The following is a 21944-nucleotide window of genomic DNA, read 5'->3' on the forward strand; positions in this document are numbered from 1 at the left end:
AAAACTGTTATTGAATGAAACTTAAGGAGGCTAAAGAACCATGACAAAGGCAGCGCATGACCCAGGACTCTTTTGTCCTGAGACATTACTGAGACAACTGGAAAATGAGAATAAAATTGGCAGATTCAAGCATAGTAACATATCAGGATTAACTTCTTAATTCTGAGAATGGTATGAGTCATGTAGGAGGAGCTAGATATGTTGGGCAAAGTACTTAGGAGTAAAGGTTATCATGTCTACGATTACGAAAGATCCACAGGTAAAAGGTAAGAGACAGGAGGAAGGAGAGGAAAAACTAAGGATGAAAAATTGATAAAGTGAAGGAATATGGGTATAGTGCTCACATTTGGAGAATATGAATGAAGAATATACAGGACTCTTAATCCTAATGCTGCAACTTTTCTATAGGTCAGAAATTATGTCAAGGTTAAAAAAATTAGAAGAATTAGTTTACATACATTTAAATACAGGAAAAATGGTAGAACATTGAGACTAGGAAGTGGGCATATATAAGTGTTTCTGGTTTTCTTCAACTTTTACCATGTTTGTATTTTTAAATAATTTTTTAAAAATCTCTCTTAAAAGGCTGGAGAGATGGCTCAGCAGTTAAGAACACTGACTGCTCTTCTGAAGATCCCGAGTACAAATCCCAGCAACCACATGGTAGCTCACAACCATCCTTAATGAAATCTGATGTCCTCTTCTGGGGTGTCTGAAGACAGCTACAGTGTACTTACATATAATAAATGAATAAATCTTAAAAAAAAAAAAGACTGAAACTGACTTAAAAAAAATCTCTCTTAAAGTAACCAATCCTAATGCCACTATCTTAGGACAAGTACAATCCTTCCTGACTAAATTCTATCAGCTTATCTCCCCCTTGTGTGTTTATCCTTACAAGCACAGTAAGAGCTGGAGGAAGGCTGTCTTGCTTTAGGGGCTCCACATAAATGAGGAACCCACCTTGAAAGCCTACACACAAACAATTCCCATCCAGCATAACACTTCCATGATGGGCCATGCTGTGAAACAAAACTAACACAGCACTGCACTTTCCAATAAAATAACAAGGAAGCTATGCCAAGTAATCACATTTTAAAGGAGAAAATATAATAAATGCCATAATGAAAAATGCTCATACAAAGGAGCATTATTTGTAAATGAGTTCTCTGAACCATAAAAAGGACCAATAAATTTAATTACAAAAAGAAAAAAGATGGCATGCATAAAATTATATAAATATGAACTCTAGAATAGTACTACTGACTAAAAATCTTGGCAAATTAAGTTTGGTGCAATAAACACAAATGACCAGATTCAAACTAGTCACATCATTAGTGTGCAGATCGTCCTTCTAAACAACTAAGAGCCAGTTTTATAAAAGACTAATGAGAAATCTTCTTTATGCTAAGGCTGATTAAGCATTGCTTTTCACAAGGTTTTGTAGGAAAGTACTTCATTAGTTTAATTTATTATGGTTTAAGTCTACTCTGATGGCGCCATCCTTTTGTCCTTAAAATGGTGTTTTTAATCAATCTGCTTCACACCCTGGGAAGAGTCTGCTGCTGAGTATTAAGGGAAGTATCAACCTTCCCAGCCTGATTCATTCTCTTTATCTTTTCTTCTGTGCCTGAGTCTTATCTAGGTTAGGTTGGCCTTAAATGAACTTGCAATTTTGTCTCAACCTTCCAAATAGCTAGGATTAAAAGCATGTGCCACAACACCTAAGCTATAGAAGTCAAACAGAAATAAATATTATTGAGGAATTATGCCTTTGTAACATTTGAAAGGCTAAGAGGCAGGACTTCAGAGTCTAAGACTCTTAACACTACTTGCATATCTGCCTGTGGCTGTGTTACTAAATAACAGACCTCAGACCTCAGAAATACTAGCATCCTACATGGGCACAGAAGCCCAAACTATGACACTGGTATCTGAGAAGAGGGCCAGAGACCAGCTTCTCAGCCCATGGCTAGATTCCATGAACCAACTAAATTCACAAGCATTTGCCCATAGAAAAACTACATATATCCTGAATTAAATTTGGTTTTACCAAAGTATGTTCGGAACATAGACTCAGACCCTGTTAGTATATACCTGGTTGAAAAATCTAAACCGCTTAGGAAAGGGCCAATCAGAACATTTCCTGGGCTTCATTTCCCTACATCATACACTATCACATCAGCTGAAGGGTGAATCTTCTTTCTACCACCATCAGTTTCTCCTTTTTCAGAAAGTTTGACAGGCAGTGGTAGGCTTAGTCTGTAAACCAAATCATGAGAATACCTATGTTCACATGTGGGACAGCCTCATGTGGCTACCTAACTGCAAACTTAGCATTGGCAGTGACCCCTGAGAGCTGAGTTTTCACCCCCTTGCCTCTCCTGATCAGCCGGATTCCCTGCTGACAGTTGGTTCCTTTGCCAGCTCTTCTGTCATTCCCATGTTTTTGTTTCTTTTGTTTTTGTCTAGCATCCACACTCATGTTGAAAATTCCTAAACTGAGCTACTGCCTTCTGTCTGACCACATTCGCCCTCCAGAGCCTGTGCTCTTGCATGGATGACTGACAATGTTACTCCTACAATTACACATGGGTCATATCTTTAAAAAAGGCACACCACCTTTTTTCTTCTTGGCATACCCATATGTTCTTTTAACCATCTTCTTTGGGAATCCCATCCAGACTACTGGCCCACCCCTGTTCCTGACCAAAGTTCCCATCACACTCATTAGCATGACATACCTCCTCCCCCTAAGACTGCAACCACAGCAGGTGTGGTGGCAAACCCAGCAGTTAGGAAATAGAAGTGGCAAGAAGGAGTTCAAGATACTTAGCTAGTCCAAAGCCAGCCTGAGTGACACAAAACTGTTTCAAAATTGAGAACAAAACAAAGAAAGGATGAAGAGAAAGAAAAGATGGAGCTGTAGTTTTTGGGTGTATGTGCCAAAAGTCCCTAGTTTCTGTTCTAAACTCTCAGCCTCCTCTGCAGTACCCATCATAAGCATGTAAAATCAGAACATTTGCTCTCATTATAACACCCTTTCAACCACCTGAAGTCAAGATCAAATTCACCATTCTCTCTCCCTCCCTCCCTCTCTCTTTCTCTCTCTCTCTGTCTTAATATGTCTATCATATGATATACTTTTAGAGTCATCACAAATGATCTTCCTTTCAAGATGCTCCAACTGACTTTCTATCATCACAACCAAACCAACCAAATAAACAAACAAAAAACCAATTGGCTTATCACCTACCCTTCTCTGTCTTCAAAATGACAAAAGGAAACAAATACTTTTGTGGGGTCTTTAAGAACCACTGTAAAATACTTAAGAAAGTAACAGTAGAGTCGTGAATTTTAAGGCTTATCAGACCTACAGGCCTACAGCAGGAGGCCTGACAAACTGTGTAAAGGCTACATGGAAGGAGCTCCTAGGAATGGGCATCAGCAGGTCCAGAACTAGAAGTGAGGAGCTGTGGCAAATACCTCTACTAGCAGTCAGTAGGGAGTCTATAAGTAAAGGCATGGATGGATTGCACTGAACATCACTAGGCCACATCAGAAGAGGGCAGAAAGAGAGCCTTGTGGCAGGGACTAGCCTTTTCACTTTGGTACAACTAGCTGTCTGGGCAAAGGGTCTACTGCCTGATTGGGGAAAATGTTGAGGAACTAGGAAAATATGAACTCCCAAATTTTATAATATCCTTGTTTATTGCCAATTTGACTAGAAACTCTATATCCCAAGTAAACTTAAGAGTCTTTGAAACTACTCTTAAGTTCTCTAAATCTTTACATTAGATGCCATTTAGGCAAAAGCCCTCCTTTTTTTACGTTCAAATTTTTGGGGAATTTCAAAACCTGTAGCTTTACCTACTTTCTTTTAAAAGACAATAAACAAAATTGTCAGGTCATTCATTGCACCTTATCATATAGATTACAAACTAAAACCCTATGTAATCAAGCACAATGTAAATGTTTTTAGTAAGTTAATAAACCATTCTAATAAGTTCTAGTATGTGAACAAAACATTTTAGGAATGCACAAAACTCTTACAAAGGAAAAATAATAATAATTACCATTTAAAGTAATGATTATTTCTATAAAACCCACCATCCTAATCAAGCATGGGATGACTTAACACTCTGTTCTCTCTCTTTTTTTTTTTAAATATTTATCTACTTTATTACGTATTTTCCTGCATGTATACCTAGTGCCCATGGAAGTCAGAAGGGTGTTGGGTCTCAAAGTAGAGCTATGGATGGTTTTCAACTACTGTATGTGTGCTAAAAACCAAACGCAGATTCTCCAGAGCAACAACTGCTCTTAACACTCTGTTCTTAGAAATCAGGCTGCAAGGTGATGGAGAGATGGCTTAGCAGTTACAAGTGTATTCTGCTCAGACACTACCAAAGCTCAGGTCCTAACATGTTGAGGTGACCCACAAATAATGTATTTTCTGGCTATGAAAACATGTATCTTTGTGTTTGCAACTGTTATTTGAGGCCAGCAGCAGCAGGCTAGCAGGATATTTAAGTGTACTTCTTCACCTGCCTTTAAAAGAAAGGTAAGCAGCCATGGGTAAGGTGACCTTTCCCATGCAGACCCCAAACCAGCTGTTTAAATAAGGACTATGGATGGCTTCAGCGTACTAAAGAGTTGGCAGCCTGAGATGCTTCAAGAAGTACAGGCAAAATGTCCTGGCAGGCAGAGCCTCTGAGAAAGGCAAGGGATCTAGGAAGCAGGCAGTGAGAACCACAGGGAGAGACAGAATGGTAAGAAAGTTGGGTTGAGTTAGAGGCCACCTGAGAGACTGCCTCCGCAAAAGGCCAATCAATGCCTCAAACTATACAGATGTCTCCACATCCTAATTACTAAACTTCAAGCATGATCTATGAAAGCCCTGCTATATTAGCACTCCACAACAAGCAGCTCTCAATTCCTGTAACTCTAACCTCCAGGGGATCTGATAACCTTTTCTTGCCTGTCTTCCACGGGTACCTTCTCTTATAGGCACATACCTTCACATAGACATATACACATACTTAATGAAAAAATAAAATAAATCTAAAAATAACATTAAAAAAACCAAGTTGTAAAATCTATTTCACCAAGAGGCAGACAGGCCTTTAAATTTGCCTAGCCTGCCCTCCCAAATGTTGATGTTATAGGCATATGCCACCACACCCAGCTTCAAAATCTTTGAACAGCTGTTGTGAAGAATACTGTTCTTTGGGGGCTGGAAAGATGGCTCAGAGGTTAAGAGCACTGGCTGCTCTTTCAGAGATCCGGAATTCACTTCCCAGCAACCACAAGGTGGCTCACAACCATCTGTAATGAGATCTGGTGCCCTCTTCTGGCCTGTAGGCATACATGCAGGCATAAAGCTGTAGACATAATAAATGAATAAATCTTTAAAATGAAAATGTACTATTCATTAACAAAAGCTAGCCATCGAACAGAAAAGAAGGGAGGGAGAAATGGAAAAAGGGAGGAAGAGAGATAGACAGAGAGAGAGAGAGAGACTGTGTGTGTGTGTGTGTGTGTGTGTGTGTACATAAACGTATATGGTACATGAGTATATTTGTGTCCATAAATATATACACATGTGTGGATGTATGCATACACACGTGTACTTGGGAGTATAGAAGCTAGAGGGCAATGCTGGGTATCTTTATCTATCCCTACACAATTAAAAATAAATTTAAATAAATAAAAGAGCATTAATAACAGTTGAATATAATTAACACAATCATAATGCTACCTAAAATTTAATCAGAATTTAGCTAACAAAAATATCTGACAGATTTATGCAGCACAAAAGACCACATAAGCCTCTATTTTTATGAGTGTTTATTACTCAATTTTCTCCTCTCTTGTTTTTCATGTTCCCATAAAGCACTGAGGTTCTGGTCCCCACTCTCCTGTACCAGCTCTTGTCTGTTTTAACAGCGCTCCCTTTGCCAGTAACACCCTGTCCGTTTGCTTGTTCTTTTGTTTTGCAATGCTGGGACTCAAGCCCAGGGCCTTACAGTGACTTACAACCTCATCTCTTTTTTCCAGTATCTATAACATCTTATATAATAATGTTTTTGCATTTCTGTGAAGACTTCTAAACTGTGCAAGCATTAATTTATTTTAGTTACTGTAACATGAAAGAACTCGTGCCTTCTCAACACCAAGAGTCACTTAGGAGAAGTACAGATCAGTAAATAAAGGAAACCGTGATCAGACTGAAGGATGCATTGGCTGCTTAGGTCAACAACCTGCAGGAAATTCCCTGGGTTGTGGAATTCAGTCAAAACTGCTTCCAGGAGCCAGGAGTGATTCTCAGTGTCCATGGAGAAAGACAAGGAGAGTTAGGATGAGATGAAAGAACACTGAGAGAATCTGAGAACACTCACTCTTGCCGTGGTTACACAACCAAGCAGCAGGAGGGTCAGGCAGGGTGAACCAAGCACACTTCCTCAGATCTCAAAATTCAGAATCTGGTTGTGATGTCCTTTACCACTCCCATGAAACAATAGGTACATGCACACAAAAAAAGTTCCATAGGCTGCCACTGGTGTTTCACCCACAGAGCTTCCTGTTGTGTTAGCTCACTGCTTCCTACATATTCAACTGGGGACCAACACTTCCTTGTGTAAAGTGAAGGGATGAAAAACAGGAACTGCTGAGAATCGAAGATTTATCAATAAGTCTCCCCCAAGACACTTCATTGTGAAATACTTGTGTAAATAATTGTTACTTCCTATCCACTGTATTCTAAAAGAGTAACTGCCAAGAAATAAATGCACATCATTTTTTAGGGGTGAGACAAGAAAAAAAAGAGGCTTATCGCAAAATTTCTCAGCTTCGTGAGGGGAAGACTTAGTCTTTCTTGTGGATAAGGCCCTAACTGGTTATCCAATTACTAAGTTCTCAGCCCTGAAAGCACACACATACAGACTATAGTCAACAAACCTGCAGTTTGTATTCACGTATTTATGCATATGCACATAATAATAGTAAGAAAAAGCAGCCATAAATTTGAGAGAGGATGAATGGAGCAAGGAAAGAGATGGAGGGAGAAAAGATGTAACTGGAAAAAAAATCTCAGTCCCAAACTTCTCCAAGAGACTTAAGAACGAGATCATCATTGGGAAACCAAAAGTTCCAACCTCAGGACTCCCAGCACATGACAGCAGAGAGGATATGGTTCTTTCTACAGAGCTAATTATGTTAACAGTACAGGCAAGTTCCTATTTGAAATGAGGAAGACACAGATGCAAATGCATTTCAGGTTCAACTGGGTATTGCTTTATCTTCACTGAATCAAGTCACTCTGTAATCTAATTCTTTTAGCATGCATTGGGTACCAACACTCCTCCTATCTTTAAATCAGTGAACTAAATAAATAGAAAGCTTCACATATACATGAAACAGATTTTGTGGCAAAAGGAGAGTCTAATATCCTAGTTTAAATTGTTGTGGAAACATGTTAAAATACCTTTCAATAGAGACACCTTAGCAAGGGGTTCATTTAGGTCTTGCTCATCCATCTGGGCGTCTATAAGGAGGAAAAGGAATTACAAAGTTTTTAAATCTATCAGCAAATTATTATAATAATAAATAAAATATCTCCTATACTTGGATAGTTGAAATTAGTTTTAACAAAAATACCCAAGATTTTACAGAGGGATCTGAGAAATTAGAACACTGCTTTTTCATTAAAACACCAACTCTGACCCACATTAACCAACAAGTCTAAATTACCCAGAGACTGTTAGGATGTGTAAACCCTCAGTCAATACTCACCTGTAGTGTCGTCACTGCTTTTCTCCTTGCTTGGACTTAAAGTATCTGATAAGTCAGATTCCTTTGCCTTTGCCTGGTTTTCTATTAGGAAAAACACAAAAGTCAAAATATTATAATTCAACACCTTCTACCAAGAAAACCGCTTTAAATGCTCAAATCTATGTCTATGCAAAATAGTGTTAAAAATCAACTGAAATCACTGAATCTCTTTGTTCTTCACCACCCGACTCAATGCTGGTTGTTTCTGAGAGCTCACAGAAAATCAAAATGTGGATCCTGCCTGCTATGCAGAGGGTTTGGGCTCTTATTCAAGCCTGTCCATTTATCAACTGAGAACAAAAATACAGCAGAGCTTTGTTAGAGTAATCAGGGAGGCACAACAAATGCAACAAAACTCCCAGAGCAATGCTGCCATTGCCTGAAGATAATCAAAGGAAAAGGCACATGACACATTACAGCCTGAAGCTTGCCTTAGTGCAGAGTCAGAAAATCACTTGAAAACTTATAAAAGTATCAGTTAAGATGAGCAGCCCCCTTCTAAAGAAAACTCAACAAACCCAAATTACAACAAGAAGGGGATCTGTTTTAAAGAGAGCTACCGTAACACATCGGACATTCTAGGCTACTGTTCTTAAAGACCCAATCGCAAAGCAACAGTTTATTAAAGATGATGAGTGACTATCGCAGTCAGTATCTATAACAGCACACCCATGTTTCTATAGCATTCTCTGGGACAGGGTTTACAGGTAAAGTCACTCTAACCAAACCTAGAATCATGCCTAGGTTCCAGCTAAGCTTCAGATAGAAGAATTTAGCCACAAGCTTATCCCTGTATTGATTGATTCCCACAAGAGCTCAGCTATGCAGGCTTCTTTGGAGGGTTATGCATAAGAGCTCACTGTAGACTGCAATTCTTTGCTTGAGTCTACGCTCCTCTTACCGCAGCAACCATTTTCTCTATTTGGCCTATTTATGCTGCAAAGTATCACTTTTACCACACTACTGCTAAGCAAACACTTATTTCCCTAGTATATTACTCTTTTTACTATACCATTTCTGTCTCTGTTTTTCTTTTCCCCTGTTGATCATACTCTGCTTTCTGAGCATATACAGATGCTATTTCTCTAATGAGAAGAACATACTCATTAAGGGGATTACTATCTTCATGATCATAAATAATCATGACATTTATCTGACTACACTATTTGTAACAATATATATCAAATTTTTAAATATGAAAAACCATGGACTAGAGTGATGACTCAGCAGTTAAGAGCAGGAGTTAATAATTCCTATTCTTGCAGGTAACCCTTATAGGGTTCCAGAACCCAGAGTGGGTCACAATTCACTTTAACTCCAGGTACTGGGCACCCAACACAACTTCTGGCCTCTGTGGGCACCAATACATATACAGTGCACATACATTCATGCAGAGTAATACTCATACATATAAAATTAATAAAGTTTGCAAGCCCACTTTTACTTTTCCCTAAAGAAGTAGTTGAATATATGTAATATTACAGAAGGATGCTCACTACAGCACCATCATTATGGGAAAATGAAATGTGTATTGAATATATTTAAGATACATGTAATGTTACTGACTGAAACATAGAGACAGTAAATATAATACATATAGATTACACTATTTGTATATTTAGTTAAAGCTATTTAGAGATTGTTTCATTTACACCCTCCCCTTTTTTTCTTTCCTGAGACCCCGTCTCCAAACAGGGAGCAAGCAAACCAAAGAAGCCAGCCTAACACACACCAGTAAGAGTGGAGAAACTGAGGTTGGAGGTTTCAATGGGCTCCCTGAGGACAGGCAGTGAACAGAATGACGGTGCTGTATTCCTATCTACTTCTAAGCTTCTATAGATATGTCCTGAGTTAGCCCTAAATCAGAAAGCACATGCGAGGCATGATTACATGCAGGCTAAGGTTAAGTAAAGCCTTCAGAGGAGCTGATAATTCTAGCAACTGTCATTTTCAATAGAAAAAGAGAAAGTTCACCATAAAATCACTAATGCATTTTTAAAAGACAAGTAATTGAGTCAAATTCCAAAGAAATATTTTATAGCCAGATTGAAAACATTTAAAATGTAACTTTTATGGCCACCTGGTTTGGTAGTGTGAAAAGTACTAACGTGTTGATTAATGAAATATAAAACATATTATCGCTCTTAGAAAATGAATTAAACTCATTTGCATGGGACTATTTGCCATAATAGGTTTAATAAATGACTGAAACAAAGAACCTTGAACATTGGTCCAGTTTGTTCCTTAAGATAAAAACACAGCCAAATGTGGTCGCTCCCATTAGTAATCTCAGCATTCACGAAGCTAAGACAAGAGCTCAAGGCTAAGCAAGGCAACACAGTAAGAGCTTGTCTCCAAAACAAAAACAAACAAACCAAGAGACCCAGAAGACGAACTGCTGAATCAAAATGGGCTCTTCAAAACTTTTTATTTGTATTTTTTTTAATCCATAATGTTGCTCATATCTTTTTCAAAAATTTCACCTGATTTCAAACAAATGTATTTCAGAATACTGATATACTTAGGCAGCAAGGCACTTTTTGAAAAGAAACACCAGTCACCCTCACCCTCTGCTTTGCTTCCAGTCCAAAGTGTTACTTACTCAATCAACAGATTAGAAAGGGAACTTAGGTGGTGAAGTAAAGGCTATTTTAAAGTCTGTTCTCATCTGTTTAATAAGACAAAATAAAGTGCATATGCGCTAAAAATAGTTCACTCTTCTGAAACCTACTGTCCATCTGCCAGAACAATCTTAGCATTGCATGTCTATGCATTCTTTCTCCTAATATGGCATCTACTGTGCACAAAACTCAGAATGGAAGTTATCAGACATCTGAAATAACACAATTTGTTTAAAAACATTTTAAAAAGCAAGTGAACCCAATTATTCAAATAATACAGAATGTACTAAAATAAACTGCTACAAGCTCTTAGCATTTGTTGTTTTAACTGACTAGGATTGTGAAGCTAGTTTTAAATTTTTTTCTGGCAAAGTCTGATGAAAGTTCCACTCTAACAATGAACACATTCTGCCAGATTTATTTACCTAGTTTTCCTATGCTTAAAAGCAGCAGTATGGTGCTTTAAGCTTTAATTTTCTTCCCCAAGTTGAATCACTATAATAATAACAACAATAGTAATAAAAACCTATTTTGATGAAATTACTAGACTTAATTATAAAATATAACATGATTTTACATTGCTAAAAGTTATCACTTTTGTTACAATCAAAGTGAGATAACAAAATAGAGAAATACTGAATATCATAAGGAATGTTAAATATATAAAAGTCTTCAAAATAAAATTTTAAGTATGTTTCACTCCTAAAGGGTTTGCCCTGTGTTGACTAAGACGGAGATGAAAACTGAAAACAATGTAGCAACGAGACTAAAGGATCAACATCAAACCTACTACAAGCATTAACCTTAAAACCATACACAAATGCCTACATTAAAAGAAACTTTCCTACTTTTCTTAAAATAAGCATACAAATATTTTATATAATATCTGATACTGTTACTAGATTAACATTTTTTAAGCTGTAAGAAATAAGATCATGGTTAAAATACAAAAACCTTGAAATTCTAAACTAACTTTCATTATCCAAAATACCTGTAAAACCATAGGGGAGAGAAGACAGAAAACTAACCTTTTGAAAGCTTTGATTCTTCTACCACTTTGGTTAGATGCCCTTGGACCATCAGCTTCTCTGCCAAAGAAAATAAGCGTTACTACCGAAGCTCAAACGGAGCTGCATTCCCTGAGAGGAGCAGTGTAACACATTCCATGACCAAATTTAAAGACGATAGCATCACTCCATGACCAAGCTTCAACAAAAAGCTTGAACCTTGAAGAGGAACCAGAGAACTAAACTTACTAGAACAAACAAATTACTGCAGAAAACTGGGAGTAGGGAAAGAATATGCCTTCTGTTTTCATCAGACATCATCCTATTATAAAGTCTAGACTCTTGTATGAGGAAACAAAACCAACCAACCAACGGGAAATCATTAAGTCCTGGGTATGAAGTCGAAATAAAGGAATTTGGGGAAAGCAGTTTCCTTAAAGAAGAGAAACAATGCCATACCGATAGTTAATTTCCTATTGATACAATTCAGAAGAGAGCCTATAAAATATATAATCAAAAAATGGATAATTTTAGAAGAGCTTACTATTTAAAAGAGATAATAGCATGTGTTTTTAGCATTTAATATATCTTTATGGTTTACTTGAAGTCATTCAGTATTTTGGGACTTTATAAACCCTTTTTATTTACTAATATGTTTTTTTTCCCAGTTTAAGTTCCTTTTGTTTGTTTGTTTGTTTGTTTGTTTGTTTGTTTTTCTAGACAGGGTTTCTCTGTGTAGCCCTGGCTGTCCTGGAACTTACTCTGTAGACCAGGCTGGCCTCCAACTCAGAAATCCGCCTGCCTCTGCCTCCCAAGTGCTGGGATTAAAGGCATGCACCACCACTGGCCAGGTTCAGTCTAAGTTCCTACAGAAATACAATTCCTGATTTTGTCACACATATCTCCATCTCTCCCCTTCCTCATTTGTTGTATGTCTGTCTGTTTGTTTAAAGACAGGGTCTCATATGTAGCTCAGGCTGGCCTTCAATTTCAGATCCTCCTGCCTCAACCTCCCAAGTGCCCATACTTACTGCACTTTACCATACCTGGCTTTTCTCAGCTTAATTTTACTATCTTAGTCTCAACTGTATTCTGCACGGTGCCCCAGACTGTGGATTCTAAAATCAATCTCTCATTCTCTCTTTTTACTATTGCAACATAACTTCTAATAATCTCATGAAAGGAATGGACAGAAGGTAAATGACTTGTCACTCTTTCCTCTGACTATGCTAGTGTTCTACTAACACTTTTTATCTCACAGTTTAACTAGACTCATAATTCTACAGGAAATAACTGTTCTTCGAAGTTTTAGAAGCACAGTGCTCTGCTAGTTCCTAGCTTTGGGCCTGAGTGAGTCCAATAAAGATTCCTCATAGGTGGTAAGGATTTCTAGAGCTTACAATAACTGATCTGCCTTTCCTTTCTGAGTACCTGGGGTGACACCCAATTCCACGGCACCGAGCCAGGGACAAAGCTCGTAAGACAGGTTTCACACCCCCCACACCACAGGAACTCAAGCATCATCTTTTGAGATGGCAACATCACAGTAAGATGATTAACCTTATAAACGCTGAGTAATGATGTGGCACAAAGTGCTCTCCTGACAGACAAGTACCACAGAGGAGAAATAAATGCTTAACAGACTAAGCCAGTAAGAATCCAGACATTGCTCAGGGGTTAAGAGCAACTGCTCTTACAGAGGAGCTGAGCCTCCATTCCCAACATCAGTATGGTGGTGTAACTTCAGTCCTAGGGTATCTGACACACTCTTCTGGCCTCCATAGGCACGAGACACGTACATAGGCACGAGACACGTACATATGTAAATACATACATATAGGCAAAATAATCACACATACAAAATAAAAAATAAATAAATCTAAAAAAATAAGTACAGGAATACAAATTTGGAAAGTAGGAAGGAGAGACAAAAAAAAAAAATTAAATTCCCTTGCCCCATCCTAGCCCCATCCTAGAGAGAGAATGCAGGGTACTGTACTACCGGGCAGTATGCCCAACCCTATTTTTCTGTACTCCCCTCCACACACCCTCTCTCAATTAAAATTTACATAGACCACCCCTTTTTCAAGGAATAATTCAGTAATATTTAGTACAATCATAATACCTAAAACATTTTCTTCACCCCCAAAGAAGCCAAATAAACACTAAGCATTTATTCGCCAACCTCTCTCTCTGGCCCTGGCAGGTTCTGATCTGTTTCCTATTGCTTGATTTATTTATCCTGTATGGACCACAGAAATGGAACAATACAGTGTGTGCCTTGGTTTCTGGTTTAGCTAGCAATATTTTAAGACACAATTCAATGAACATTAAGTGTATCTTCTTAGTTTGCAGTGTAGAATTTCAATACCTTTCACTGGGGCATTGTCTTACATTCTGTTTTATTGATTAGTATATTCTCTGTCTCACAGCTAAACTTATTGTTCTCATGATAATTCCTTATTTAAAACATTTACTTACAAAAAATTTTTATTCAAAATTCTTACCATTTTTATTTTCTAGAATATTTACTTTTTTAAAAACCCTTGTACTGATTTAAAAAACTCTAGTATCATAATTTTACTTGGGCTGTATCGTTTAAGAGACAATATAATCTGCTTCTTGTTTTACTTATAAAATAGATAACTTTCTGAAAAAATTAATTACATTTCTTAAAAGCTTTTTTCTGCTTTATACATTTTTCCTGTTTCTTCCCTGGTTCACAATGCCGTTTTTGTTTTGTTTTGTTTTGTTTTTTTATTCAAACCTGTCAAAATTCTAGAAATACTTCTAGGACACATGGCAGTGCAGGAGCCATGTGAGTAGCAGTTCCTAAATGGACCAGGGTAAAGGAAATAAGGCACAGAGGACTCTTTAGGTAAGGCCACATCCTTGCATAAAGCAGCACACGGACTCCTCTTGCCCTGAGCACCTCTGCCCTCGTAAAGTAAGAAACACAACAGAATTACAAATCCTTCACACCTGATTAATTTTTTGGAATATTCCAAAATTTTGTCGATGCCTATGACCTGTTAAAGTCTTCTCCCCACCCCCTTGTCCTCGTGACCTAAATCTTTTGTTATAAATGGATTCACTAACTATATTTAATCAAAAGCTTTCAACTGCCTTTTAAAAACTATGTCTTTCACTTTTAGGACTGCCCATTCACTTCCTATGCCTGCCCACTCCTTTCTTAGCCTTTCATTGCCTTTTTCTCCATGAGGATATAATTTAAATATGTGTATTTGGTATTCAAGATTTTTGCTAATGGCAATAAAATTCATCTATTCATTGTATTAATTATCTGCAACTGAACTATTTCTAATGCTGATGGCAAGTCACATTCTTTCTTAGTTTCCAAACTCTCTTCTCTAACTGCTTTCTAGATATTTTCATCCAGAACCCCACAAGGACTTAATCCCACCGTGGCTAAAGCTGAATTTCTATTTTCTTCCTTTCTCCTAAATGATGCTGGTGTCCTTCCTCTCTTGCTCCACATTCTTTATTCAAATCTCTTGCCGGGAATGCTGCAACTGTCCATTACCTCCACCTTCCTCAATTTACTGGAAACTACTTGTGGGAATATAAGGATTCCTTTAAATAGGACTGTGCACTAGGATAACAAAGAAGTGATAACTGGAAATTGGTTTAAGGAAAATTGGGGAGGTGTCCCAAAACAAATTTGACGTAGGCCTCACATCTACCTGGTTAAATGAATATAACTCTTCTGGTCTTTCTCAACTACAACAATTACATCAAAAACTCAGCCAGGCAATGGTAGGGCACACCTTTAATGCCATCACTCAGGGAGGCAGAGACAGGCCATCTCTAGGTTAGAGGCCAGCCTGATCTATAAAACAAGTTCCAAGAAGCCAAGGCTATACAGAAAAACTCTTGTCTTGAAAAACCATAAAGAAGGGGCGGCAGCGGGGGTTGGGGGAGAGTGTCATATTAAAATATATTACTCAAAACTCTCCATCTTGAGAAAATGAAAAACAAAGCAAACAAAACATAAACCTCCAACAACACAGAAGCTCTACTACAATAGCTATAACCTACAGAGATAAGAAACAGCTTACAGCTTCTTCCCCTACCCCTCATCCAAGATTGGAAGAAAGGACATCCATGTAACATAAGATCCTTTAGATCTTGAGGGAGATATCTGACCTGCCACAATTGAAAGAGATACAATAGAGGGCTTTTTTTAAAAAGCAAGACAAAACAAAAAACCCATGTTTGGTTTGTTTGATATGCTTTAAGTGCTGCACAAGAGCGGGGATTACCACCATGCTCTTGTTCCTCCTCGTTTATCTGAGGCAGGGTCTTACCTTATGGCTGTGTTGTCTAGCTCAAGCAACCCTCTTATCTCAGCCTGCTCACTACTCAGATTACAGGCATCTGCCATCTCATCTGGATAGTGCCACACTTAAACCATGTATATTTATTGTGTAAATAAAACACACACACACACACACAGTTTTAAAAGGTGTAATTATTTATAAAGTGAATGTCTTATGAAGGTATTGCCCAATCAAAGAACAGACCCTTTCTATGAACCTTCAAAGCCCTCCACTCTCTACATTCTCTCCCACAATGGGAAGGACTACCTGACTTTATAATACTTACTCTTTCATATTTATTTGCTTCCACCATCTCTTGGTGTGTATATGCATGTATGCTCGTGTGTGGGTATGCGGGCACATCTGTGCACATGCATGTGAAGGCCACAGATTACACTAGGTACCTTCCTCAGTTGCTCTCATATTATTTTTTGAGAGAGAATTTCTCATTGAACCTGTTTTTCACCATTCAGCTAGCCCAGCTGGCTAACACATCTTCCTGTCTTTGCCTTACCCTATCTGGGATTACCAGAATGTGACACTAGGCCATTTTTTTCTACTGCTACTAGACATCCTTCTAGCCTTTATGCATGTGCAACAAGCACTTTACCAAGCAAGCTGTCTCCCTGTACACTCTTTCACATTTCTTTAGTCACACTACCCAAACATATCTGATTAAATATAACTTTAATGGTCTAACTTCCTAAATAAAACACTACAGTGCATATTCTTACCCACTAGGCTTTTGTCACCCAACAGATCATAGTGCATTTATTCATTGATATTGAAAGTCTTCTGAGTTGTTTCCAGTTTTGGACTACTATAAATACTGCTGCTATGAACATCCTTGAGTTTTAATCTGATAGATCTCCTTGGGCACTTTGCAAAACTAGCAACATAATCATCTTAACTATACCAGGGATCATCATTTAAGCTTTTAGTTTAGTCATAAAGGATAGGATGATAAAATTGTAAAAGCTTCTGAATCTGCCAAAACCCTACTGGATGAGAACTAAGCTTATTTCTTGGTTCACAGAAATAAATTATGTACCACATTACTATGTGGTTCAAATAGAAATAAAGAACAAAATAACATACTCACAAGAAGACTAAAAGGTGCGGGGTTGACAAATGGCTCAGTGGTTAAGAGCACTGACTACTCTTCCAAAGATCCTGAGTTCAAATTCCAGTAACCACATGGTGGCTCACAACCATCCATAATGAGATCTGTCGCCCTCTTCTGGTGTGTCTGAAGACAGCTACACTATGTACTTACATATGAAAATAAATAAATCTTTAGGCTGGAGTGAGTGGGGCTGGAGCGAGCAGAGGTCCTGAGTTCAAGTCCCAGCAACCACATGATGGCTCGCAACCATTTGTACAGCTATAGTGCATTCATGTACATAAAATAAATAAATAAATCTTTTGTAAAAAGGAGGAGGAAGAGGATGAGGAGGAGGAGGATGAAGAAGAGAAAGAAGAGGAGGAAGAGGAGGAGGAGGGGGGAGGGGAGGAGGAAGAAGAGACAATGACAACTAAAAAAATCCATTGTGTGCAAAGATTAGGTTCTTAATGCCAAAGACACATTTTCCTTAAATGATAAAGACAATCAAGCACAATGCTAAAGCATAAGGTAAGTACAACTAGGAACCCTAGGTAAAGCAAAGGTTAAAGGAGAACTAGGCTATCAGCTCTGCAACTACCAACCTGAAAAATATTTTTAAACCTCAAAACTGAGCTTCATCATGAAATATTGTTATAATAATGTGCTTGACCCTAAATTCTGTATATTACAAACATACCAGCAATTAAAATTTTGTAAATGGCATGCATCCTGTTATTTAAAAATTAAACCTCTAGCCGGGCGGTGGTGGCGCACGCCTTTAATCCCAGCACTTGGGAGGCAGAGGCAGGCGGATTTCTGAGTTCGAGGCCAGCCTGGTCTACACAGTGAGTTCCAGGACAGCCAGGGCTACAGAGAAACCCTGTCTCGAAAAACCAAAAAAAAAAAAAAATTAAACCTCTAGATTGTGAGAAAATATTACAGTAACATGAAAAAACAAAGCTAGCTCGGCTGGCTCAATGCTGCGTGCCTAGGATGGAGGAGCAGGAGAGCACTACTCCAGGAGGCCCTCAGGGGTCGCGGCGCCTTCTCCCTCCCGGTTCACAAGCACTTCTGTGTGCCAAGAGCAGAGAGCACCTGGTATCATCTCAGCTCAGTTCTAAAACACGGTCATGAGGCATGCACAACATTCCCATTTTATAAATGAAGAAAGGAAGGCTAGTGGGGGCACACCTGTCAGGAATCATAGGGTCAGTGAAAAAACCCTACCAAGATTCCTCTCATAACACTGTAAATGCAAACAAGCCAAAGTCACCCGAAGAGCTGGTTGATTCTGCAAAAGTAAATGCCAAAAATAAACTTATTAAAATTAACATGAAGATATAACTAAATGAAATTATAATCAGAGTTCAACATCAAGTTAGCAACTAATCTTCCTCAGAGACTGGCAACTTGCAGCAGAAATAAGGCTTCACAGAAGGGCTGCACACATGCATTTTAATAATTCAGATAAGTACAGTGGGATCCGTTTCTGGTGAAGTAAAATCAACTAAAGCAATTCTTGCTGTAGAAGATGTTCTGGGAGCTGGCGCTTTGTTTATTTGTTTTGTTTTTGTTTTTGTTTTTTTAACATGAGGAAAGAGGAGTAAGGAGAAGAGAAGGGTTCAGAATTCAGACACGATAAAAACAGACCAATTTCAAGAACAAAAAAAGATAGCGTTGGCATGAATTTACCATCATCCTCTTCCTGCCATTCAAGTGCTAAAAGAGCTGCTAACAGCCTTCAATGTATCTAGAGCAGATAAACTAAGAACGAAGAAATCAAATATTAGCAACATCTAACTCTGAGAGAAAGTTTCCCCATGACAGGGATATAAAGTACTTTCAGTACAGAACTATAATTACTTTATGCTTTTTAATCATAAATAAACTGATCAGGTTTAGAGAAATAAAAAATTTTAAAAACCGAAGTTTAAAACAAAAATGTATTTGAAGTAGAGTTGGCACCTAGATAAGCCTGAGACTGTTCTGAAGCTGACCTCACAGAGTGACACAGAGCAAACATGGAGTCAGTGGATTCCTCTAGCTAAGAGCTCAGCTTCAGAAAGTGTGAGCAAGCCCTAGCAGGAGGAAAGTACTGGAAGAAGCCCGCAGAAACTGTGACTATAATTTCAAAATGAGGATAGGGCAAGGGAAAAAACATTTTGTAAACCAGTAAGATAAAAAGCCACCTAGAGATACTGAAAAAAAATAAACATGGATTAAGAACAGAGGCATCATCAGTCTCACTTCGGGACACTTGGTAATGCCATTAAGAGTGAGCTGACTCCTGGAAAATGGACAATCTGTCTCTACAAAGCAGACCAGAGAGGAACGTTTCTCTGGCATCAAGCAGCAAAATCCCTCCTCTCGTAAGGACATACAGCAGCCTGACAGCCTAGATGCAGGCAGTTGTTCAGAGAACCGTCCTCTCTGCACTCAAGGACGGGTCTTAGGTCTGTGTCCATGGCTTACTCAACGCTTAGTAAGTTCATCCAATGAGAGTTCATGGACCCAAACAAAAGAGGTGCAGAGTTTGTAAGCTTAGAAAGCATCTTTAGCAAAAGAGTTCCAAATAATATATTAAGTTTATGAAGTAAAGCTCAAGTAGCTCAAGTAACTAAACTTTACAGGGAAGATGGACGGAACTGAGCCCTTCCTAAACCCTGGTATCCTTTACCTGCTAATTCTAGACTTTATGCAAAGTAATTTTATGTAGAGTATTTACAAATTGGGAACTATGTAAAAGGTTATATACACTTAAAATGTTTAAAACCCACCTTCTTTTCCTAGAATTAAGCACCTTTTCTAAAAGAACTTTTTAAAAATACAGTCTGACTTTCCATTAAACATTAAAATGTATTCCAGCTCATTCTATAAAAATCAATCTACATTTTTATGGGTTCATATAGGTAAGATGGAATATCTCCCAATATACTAAATATAAAGAATCAATGGAAGTAAACCATGAGCTTTTTAGTTTTTAAAACTCTGACTTTATGCTATAAGCCCAATAAATAATAAACACTGTATTTGACACTGCTTTTTAAAAAACTGGAGAAAGAATCTCAAGTGCTACTGTAGACTAAATATATACTTTGTAATGAAAACCAATCAATTTAAAATGCCTAGTCATTAAAAACAAAACAAAGCAACAAAAAAAAAAAAAAAAAAAAAAAAAAAAAAAAAAAAAAAAAAAAAAAAAAAAAAAAAAAAAAAAAAAACCCAGCAAAAAAGATTACGTATGGCTGTCAATGCATTATCCCAAACTACTCCTAAAGTTTACCCAAGCAAGGTGTTCGCTGAGTTTCCTTCCTTGTGATAATACTCTTTAAACTTAATGTCTACAATAGCAGTTTGTCTTAAAATGACCCTTCTAGCAACAAATAAGGCCAGAGGTAACCCTCTTTCCAGCAATCCTTATTAAAGGAACTAACTTGATTTGGAAAATTCAAGATGGCATCTGGAATCATCAAAAGCAAACTGTTGCTACCTAAAATTCAGAAACCAGATTCTTACAATATGTTTCCCTGAGTCACTCAGAGCCACCCAGAGCCGAACTGCTCGCTACTTGCACTAAAAATTCAGAAGATCAGATGTATAGGAGCCCTTTTGTTTTGTTTTGCTTTGTTTCTTATTCTTTGCTCTGTCCTTTGTATACAAGAATGAGAGTTGATCTTCTGACTTTCCTTCTGTGTCCTGAAGGTTCAGTATTTTCTGGAGCAATCATACAGTTAGCACAGACATCCTTTAATTAGTTAACTTTCTCACTGAGGGTGTTTGTTATGACTTCTGTTCTCTTCATGCTTATCTGGCTCATTTCACCACACAAATATGATATAATAAAATTCTCTAAGCAGATTTTCTTCACTTAAATATTAAACTACAATTTTACTTTATATTACTTTAAATTAAAAATATAATATAAATTAGACATTTAAAGGGAGTTTTGTTTCCTTTTTTAGAATAGGCAAGTGATTAGAATAAGGTCTGTGACCTTGATTTGTTACTAACAAGGACTTTTGAAAATTACAGGGCTGGTGAGATGGCTCAGCGGGGAAGAGCACCGACTGTTCTTTGGAAGGTCATGAGTTCGAATCCCAGCAACCACATGGTGGCTCACAACCACCCATAATGAGATCTGACACCCTCTTCTGGTGCGTCTGAGAGCTACAGTGTACTTACATATAATAAATAAATAAATAAATAAATAAATTAATTAATTAATTAAAAAAGAAAATTACAATTCAGCAAAACATTCTTTGATGATCTCATTTGTTGGGTTTAAAGTACAAACTCTAAAAGCTAATATATATATAAAAGTAGCATTATATAATAAAAGTAATAATATTTCTTCTAGAATCTTATTTTAAAATTATGTCCTCTTGCTAATTTCAGTGGATATGAATTATCTTCCCTCACAGAAATCACTGTGCCAATTCCTATAATTGAGATGCAGTTATCAGATGGTCTACAAGTATTGAGATTGGAAAAATGTCACATTTATTAAAAAAAAAAAAAACCTTAAAAGAGCTTTAAATTTTATTACACTATCTAAAACTGGGGGGTGGGGGGAGACAGCTCTTCTAAAACCATTTAATGCAATTAGATATTTTTCTAAACAACTCTTGGGAGTTGTAACTGGGACCCACTGAAACTGTATGCTCTAAATCCAGGTGTGATCCTTTTAACCACAAATGGTCTTGGGTTAAGCACGAGGCAAACATATATGCATGAGATAAGGATAAAAAACATTCTTTTCAAAGGGAAGAAAGGAAAAATGCTTGATAGTATCTGCGTGACAAGAAAAGAAATGCATATAAACAAGTACTCTACTATACATGATGACTTTCCTAGTCACTAACATACTTAAAAACCGCTGTAACTTTCTGTTAAGAGATTTAAGCTGCTGTATGAACTCCAAATAAAAATGATTCGCAACATTTTGTTTAGAACTCAGAAGAGGTCTAAATCACTAAGAGCCAACCTACCTTTAATATTCTAGAGACACCTATTTGGAAATTGCCAATATTGGGCAACA

The 21944-nt window shown here is 37.6% G+C and overlaps 1 protein-coding gene across 11 annotated transcripts in view; it reads right to left on the bottom strand.

The window, feature by feature from the left end:
* The window catches only part of Slmap (sarcolemma associated protein), a 119613-nt gene that overhangs the window by 17597 nt on the left and 80072 nt on the right, over window positions 1–21944 (bottom strand). For all 11 annotated transcript variants that reach the window (XM_031362431.1, XM_031362432.1, XM_031362426.1 and 8 more), the window contains 3 exons: window positions 11483–11542; window positions 7795–7875; window positions 7487–7546 (listed from right to left, as the gene is read on the bottom strand). In XM_031362431.1, coding sequence (XP_031218291.1) covers window positions 7487–7546; window positions 7795–7875; window positions 11483–11542 — 201 coding nt within the window. The remainder of the gene's footprint in view (window positions 1–7486; window positions 7547–7794; window positions 7876–11482; window positions 11543–21944) is intronic.

The sequence above is a fragment of the Mastomys coucha genome, unplaced genomic scaffold, assembly GCF_008632895.1.
Source record: "Mastomys coucha isolate ucsf_1 unplaced genomic scaffold, UCSF_Mcou_1 pScaffold9, whole genome shotgun sequence".
Taxonomy (NCBI): Eukaryota; Metazoa; Chordata; class Mammalia; order Rodentia; family Muridae; genus Mastomys; species Mastomys coucha.